At 39.3% G+C, this 6,930-nt stretch overlaps 1 protein-coding gene across 10 annotated transcripts in view; it reads right to left on the bottom strand.

The window, feature by feature from the left end:
* Positions 1 to 495: 495 nt before the first annotated feature.
* Positions 496 to 6,930, bottom strand: part of CACNB2 (calcium voltage-gated channel auxiliary subunit beta 2) — a 140,437-nt gene continuing 134,002 nt past the window's right edge. For all 10 annotated transcript variants that reach the window (XM_081163213.1, XM_081163211.1, XM_081163214.1 and 7 more), the window contains 4 exons: positions 5,499 to 5,650; positions 4,887 to 4,982; positions 3,983 to 4,168; positions 496 to 2,554 (listed from right to left, as the gene is read on the bottom strand). In XM_081163213.1, the coding sequence (XP_081019339.1) occupies positions 2,075 to 2,554; positions 3,983 to 4,168; positions 4,887 to 4,982; positions 5,499 to 5,650 (914 nt within the window). In that variant the 3' untranslated portion in view covers positions 496 to 2,074. The remainder of the gene's footprint in view (positions 2,555 to 3,982; positions 4,169 to 4,886; positions 4,983 to 5,498; positions 5,651 to 6,930) is intronic.

The raw sequence follows: 6,930 nt of genomic DNA, 5'->3' as shown, positions 1-6,930 counted from the left end.
CTGTTAAAGTCTCATAGCGCAGCAGTTACCAATTAGCTAAGTACTGCAGCTTCCGTTTTTCAAAAGCCAAGCCATGTACCCCATATTATTGACAATTTTTATTTCTCTTTGGTAGTTTTTGTTATTTGAATGGTGCCACAGACCCCCCTGGGTGGGTTACGCTGACCCCCCCCCCCCCGATTGGGAACCACTGTCCACAAGGACAGAATTCCCACTGGGAATTCTGGAACTTATTGCAGTCCCCAGCACATAAATTGTGTGTGTGGAGCACCTGTTTCTATTACCGCCTTCCCTTTTCCGACTGTATTAACTCGCTCTCATTACAAGTATAATAGCTGTACAGGGCAAACCTGAAATTCAGTTTGGAGTCTTGCTTGCTTCTGTCAGGAAGTTACAATAGCCTTTTAGGAACTTGCTAGAGGCTAAAATCCAGAGGCAAGTGTCGGAAGGCCATGTTAACCAGGATACAGAGATTGTCAAATATAGGAAAGTGGAGAAGCTACAAAAATTTATTTTCCAACAAAATAACTCTCCACAAGCAGTGTAAACTTTTCTTACTAAAACAAATACTCTAAAACACAAAAAGATTTTACATTTCCAGTGAAACACTCAGTCACATTTGCCTGTGTTTTTTACTTTCCTGGATCCTCAACGAAGAGCCAGCAGATTGATGCTTTCCCAATTACCTGTAGACATAAACTTCCTCATGTTGCTTGCCTGCAATTTGCACCTTTAGAGTTGCAGACAGAAGGAAAACCCTTACTCATTTTTGGAATAATTACATTCTCGGGACCAACTGATGTGCTATGATTCAGCCCCAATTGCCATATTTAGCTGCTCAAATGAGTTCTCTGCTGCCATGGCCAGTGGTGCTTGAAATCTAAGCCTGGAAGATCACGCGGTCCTTCGATAAGAGGGCGTATTGAAAGTGTGGGAATCCCTTTTCATGAAAGTACAATTAAGGTTTTCCTGACATTGTACTGTGTGTGTGTACAAATCGTAATACCTGAGCAGCTAAAGGTGGAAATTATGGTTGATTCATAACATATGGGTTGCCTATAGTCTTCTGTGTACCTTTTACAACCACTCCTGTCATAAATTGTTTTACACACAAACACACACTTGCACCATGTCAAATGTGGCCTATCAAGTTGACAAGAAAAAACGTTATCTGTGTGCTCACTGCAATTAGTGTGTCCTGTTTAGAGCATTTATAGTGTCACATTATTTTTGCTGTAGATTTAAAAATGCAAAAATGATTTTAAGTTTGCAAGGACAATCCAACCTTTTATCCTAATGTATTCCTATTTACACTAAATATAAGCTTTCTGCTACTGAAGAAAGTGTGTCTAGAGTGAACCTTGTTAACAAATTTCCTGAATGAGGCTAGTTCCAGTTGCCAGTAATTCAAAAGCAAATCTGCTGACTTGGCATTAGGACTTTAAACAGTGTGGTCAATCTTATATAAGAAGGTGTTTGCAGAAATAACATTTATAAACTGTCTATACAGTACACAGTACCAGTACATAGAAAAGAGATTTTGACTTTATGATCCCCTGTGTGTAAGGCAAAACTGAATTCTGTCTCCAAATGTAGTCCACTAGAAGTACAATCAACAGAAAGTGGCTCTCAAATCAATGGCAAATCAGGTGCCTAACGCTTAAAAAAAATCAAAATGGATGAGAGCTTCAGTTTTGGATGTGCTGATTTTGGCTTGCTGAAAAACGTGGGAAGTTAATAAACACCAATTGTATTTTGTCTGAAAACACTAACAACACCTTGATGACAACAGATATTGTTCAAGTGGCAGCTACCAAAAACGGCTTTGGGGGGAGAAAAGCTTGGTACAACACCAGGGACTTCGCAGTTGTACTATGCCAATGTGTTATAGCACTAATCAAAATGAATATTCTATTTCATGCTATTGCTGTGATAGCAACAGCAATTTTTTTTAAAGCAGCATACAGGATACCACATGTTCTGCAATGAAAACCCAGATTTGTTCTTTTTAAAGGGGGGGTGGGGTGGGGCTTTGTCATACACAACTTCAAAAGAAACACAAAACTGCCAAACGTTATTGGTGACTGTACACCTCTCGCTTCCATTCTGCTGTATCATTGCGTTTTTTAGATATCACTTCCCCATCCTTGTCACAATACTGGTCCCTTGATTTATGACGGCTACGCTGCTTGTTGCCTTCGTTATGGTCCTGCTCTCGGTCCTTTTCCTTTGAGCGAAGCCTTGATTCTCGGTGCCTGTGATCACTGCTCCCATGGGACTCATCCCTGTGACTGTGATCTCGATGAGAATCATAGTGTTCATGAGAATAATCCTCCTTTGGCTCTACGTATGCTGAATCTCTGCTGTCTTGTGTTTCCGAGTCAAAAGTTTCTTGTCTGGTCAGGCCACGACTAGTTCCACTACGATGGTTATGGCCTGAAGTGGAAGAGCGGTGTTGAGATTTCCTGGTGGGTTCGGCCCGTGCTGCTTCTTCAGCTTGGGAACCAGTTCGTTCAGGGGCTGATTGTTCATTCCTCTGATCTCCTTGAGAGCCCTGATTAATACAACAGAATTGTAATTCCACACTGACAAATACTGAGCAGAAAACGCCTTATAAACCAGTAATGTCATGATCCTTAAACTGTTAAGCAGACATTTTTCACAATGCTATTCCACAGTAAGCTGTCTGAAGTCAACCTATGGCTAACAACTATGGTCAAATCTAGGAATACAAGAATTGGAACTTTTACTGGAGATACTGCTTTATAATACAAGTGAACCTTCATGCCACAAAGAAAACAAAATTTCACTTTATTTTCGGTTAGGCCCTGAGCTCTGGTGATTATATCAACTTTCAGAACATTTTTATTAGCCCCACCTCCCAGCACAGAAACACCACACGGAAAATAAAGAGCAGATCTGACAATGAGGTGGGTGAATCAGGCATGAGATAAACCTGAAAGATTTTTGAAAGCAAATATCAGCGCAAAAAAGATCAATAGCAAACCACAGAATGTAGGTGAATCAAGAGTTTTCATTTTAAAAACAGGATACTGTCCTTAAAATAAAAATTATTCAGAGGTTCAAGCTTGATAGCACTTGTATTATAACATCAATAATATCACTGCTGTACTGTTTTTTAAGGCAGTTAAGCTTTTAAGTCCTACACAAGCATACTAGGGAGTAAGCCCCACTGAATTCAGCAGAACTTACTTCTGAGTAAACATGTTTGGATTGTGTTGTAAGTGCATTCTAGTTGTGGCAAGATGTCTTTTTAAACTGCCAATTTATTTTTGCAGAAGGGTTGAACTTTGCCACAAAAAACAAAAACAGAGTGAAATTATTGTTTAATTTCCTAGCACATTACTGAAAACGGAAGTGAAAATTACCAAGCATAATCAAACCTAATCTTCATCAGCACAATGTTTTGAAATCACTGAAAAATGAACGGTTTTGATTAATCATCTTAACTTTTTTTTACAATTTTCACAAAATCACTTAAAAGCAAATTCAAAAGATTTAGCTACTCCTAATGAAATGCTCATACTTAAGATATTATCCTAAATATTACAATTTCATTTTTTTATTACAAAACTAGAGTTAAGGCAAGAGCAGAACTCTTTTGCTGTTTTCTACAGTCATAACTCCTAGAAAAAGTACTTCTACTTAACCTTATATAGACTAGTTTTGGTCATTAATTCAATAAAGCCAGAACTGGGGGCTTTGCTTTAGGCTGGAATCTGGCTGTTGTAAATTGCACAACCTGTCTCCATTTTCAGATATTTTACTTATTTTAGGCTGAAATGGAACAGCTCATCTTTCACCTGCATCGGATCTGAAAGCTCAGAGAACACCTGCGATCTTTTAATACTGGGAATTAGATCGATTTTTGTAACACAAACAGCCACCACAGTGCATGTGCACAGCAGGGACTCTTAGAGGAAAGCCTTAAGACCAAATGGCAACCAAAAAGGACCTTTACCTGCAAATTAATATTTGGGCCTGGGTTGATAGGAAGAGTGGCGGTTGCCAGTGTGCGAGTGAGAAGCTCATTAGGAGGGTGGCTGCTAGCAGGGTGTGTGGCCTTCCAATAAGCTTCCAGATAGTCAGCCAGGTGCTCGCAAGCATCTTCAAGCTGGTTCTCGTCCAGAATCACATCAAACATTTCCTGGAAATGAGATTAATTCAGTCAAAACAATGCAAAAAAAAAAAAAAAAGAATTAAAAATCATCTAACGCCATAACCAAAGAACTATGGAAAACCATGTTCATAATATTCAAATCATTAAACTCATGTGACACTTAAAATCAGCCAAAGCTTTGCCATACAACACAGAAATTTACTACCCTGGGGTGTGGGGAATCACTATTTCCACCATTCTGGTTAAGATTTTGTTTTGATTTGGCAACTGAAAGTACAAGAGAGAGGTTTTGGCAAGAAGGGAAAACCCATTATTACAACAGAAAGCTAAAAGACCAGGATATAGCACCCAGCATACAATATCCAATACTTGGGTACATAGAGGAAGAGACCATTGATGTAGGAGTTATTTATAGTGGCCTTTTGACCTGGATAAGGAACTGTGCTACATAGTGCTGCTGCATGCACTATTCATCCCCTCAAATCCAGCTGGCTGGGCTATGTTAATGGATCTGTCTTCCAAAATCAGTAATTGCACCAATTGGGAGGATCCTTTCCCAACAGGTTTTGCATGTGTGTAGATAGCTGAACTGTGGAATAATTAATTACAGAGATTTGTGAACTCGTGGCTAGAACTTGCTGCAAAAATGAACACAGAGATTTAATTTCAGGTCGTTTTCAATCAGTAGAGAAAGAAACGAGTTCCAGTTCCACAGCTCTACCCATATACGTTAAGAATAACTCACTGGAGGGCACTGAGCCAGTTTATCAGCTGCTACCATTTGAACATTAAGGTGCTTTGCCTGAGATTTGCCTCGGGATTTTATCAACCTTTGTAAAACCTGTGGGAAAAGAAGACCACAGTTAAAATATGAAAGAATGAAAATATAACGGAATCAATTTTGAACCATGTAAGAAACAGATTGCATGCATAGATACTGCAATGAGAGAAGTATTTTAAAGCAGGGGCACAGAAAACACTGATCAACTGTAGGGTGAGTCACAGTGGACCAGCAAGCAGCCACACTGCCCCTTTAAATTCTTTAAAATTAGTTTCTTTTGTGCATTCAGGGCCAGCGATGTCACCCCTCTTGAACTCTTGTCGCTTGATATTGTGAAGCCAGATCCCATACAAAAGATGTCAATTGTATAATGTATCTTCCCCTTCCTTTGGGCTTAGTGAGAAATACGGTGGCAAACTGTACTTATGTACTGTTCATTAAATATATTTTACCACACAGTACTTCAAAGATGTAATTCATCAATATTTCCAGGCAACGCGAGTATCTCCACACCGCAGCATGGGACTGGAAGCAAAGGTTAGGCCAAACGTTGAACTACCAGTGGAAAATATTTACCTTTGGAGAAGTAATCTTTACATAGACTATAATGGGAGCCAGAGAGGTTTTACCAAGTTGAGCTGGATGATTAATAGTATCGGCATCAAGTACTACCAGCTGTAACGTCCTTGCTAATTCAAATATTCGTTCAATTTCACTCTGAACTTCAGCTGTAGAAAAGCAAAGAGACACTTGTTTATGGATGTGTTCGTTTTCCACACCCACTTTTTATATAGAACATGATGATTCTGTTTGGTAAAAGGTTGGAGAAGCCTAAATTGCCAACAGGTTATGGCGATTTCAATACCAGTCAGGAGTTCTGGGTATACGCATTAGAGAATGTTTCAGAATTTTCATCTCCTGCCCAATATCTTTGGATACTGGCCTTTCTTCACATTTTCATGCAGGTGGGTAGCCCGATCCAGCGCCGTTCCTGGCACCACCGAGGGCCCAAGAATAAGAGTGGCGTATGAACATTAATCAAACTGAATGCTTTGCACTCATATTGCATACTCTAAGGGCCATTGCTGCTGCCCTAAGACTACTGCGTGTCAAAGTAAAGAGAAATAAAACCACACCTTTCACTATCCCACATTGTAGCTGCCAGTAAACCATCTTCAACTGATAGTAATCAAAGTAATGGGTGACCAAATCCTACTCTCTCTGTTTCTATCAATATTTGTCGTCTTGCGCTTCTGTACTGGATTACTTCAACTTTTAAAAAAATTATTTCAATAGGCACTTCTCTTATCTGTCTTTGCCATGTTAATGAAATATACCTGCTAGCTGCCTTAGGAATATCAGTGATTTATATAGTTGCAATTTTAAAAAAAATAATGAAATGTATTTGCAGTGCTTTCATCCCTTCCTCAACTGTGTCACTAGTTTTTGTAACATGAACAAAAGAGTCACAAGGTCTCAAGTGCAAAGGTTAAAAAAATGTCCAGAGATCTGCTGGAAATCAGAAATAAATGATCAAGAAGGGTTGAATAATTCACTAGAAAGCTGTCTCATATGTAACACTGGACCTTATGGAGCAAATGCAGTCTCAAAAAGCAGTTCTTTAAAAGTGATTCCATACAAATTTGTGTGTGTGACTAAAGGTTATTGTGCCGGAAGCCTTTTCAAAGCAGTGTCAAGCGCTGTCAGTTGCTACTTTTTTCTGGAAGAGGGTAAGTATGGGATGGGAGGAAAAGGAGGCCTCCATCCTTGGCCTCAGTCAAAGCATAGCATTCTCAGTGGCGACTGAGCCAGGATACACAAAAGGACAACATTCCAGAGGCTGCCTTATATTTAAAACATTTTTACTCAGTTTTATTTCACATTAAAAGCTGCTCCCTCTTTCATGATGCAAGTCTATTTAAGAGCCAGGAAAGGTCTCCAGATTGTAACTGGGCAGTTGCTATGCTGGCAAGTATGTTTTAGCAGCAAGGTGTTAACATTTATTAAA

The sequence above is a fragment of the Podarcis bocagei genome, assembly GCF_964188305.1.
Source record: "Podarcis bocagei genome assembly, chromosome: 12".
NCBI lineage: Eukaryota > Metazoa > Chordata > Lepidosauria > Squamata > Lacertidae > Podarcis > Podarcis bocagei.
This window is presented reverse-complemented; position numbering and strand designations above follow the sequence as displayed.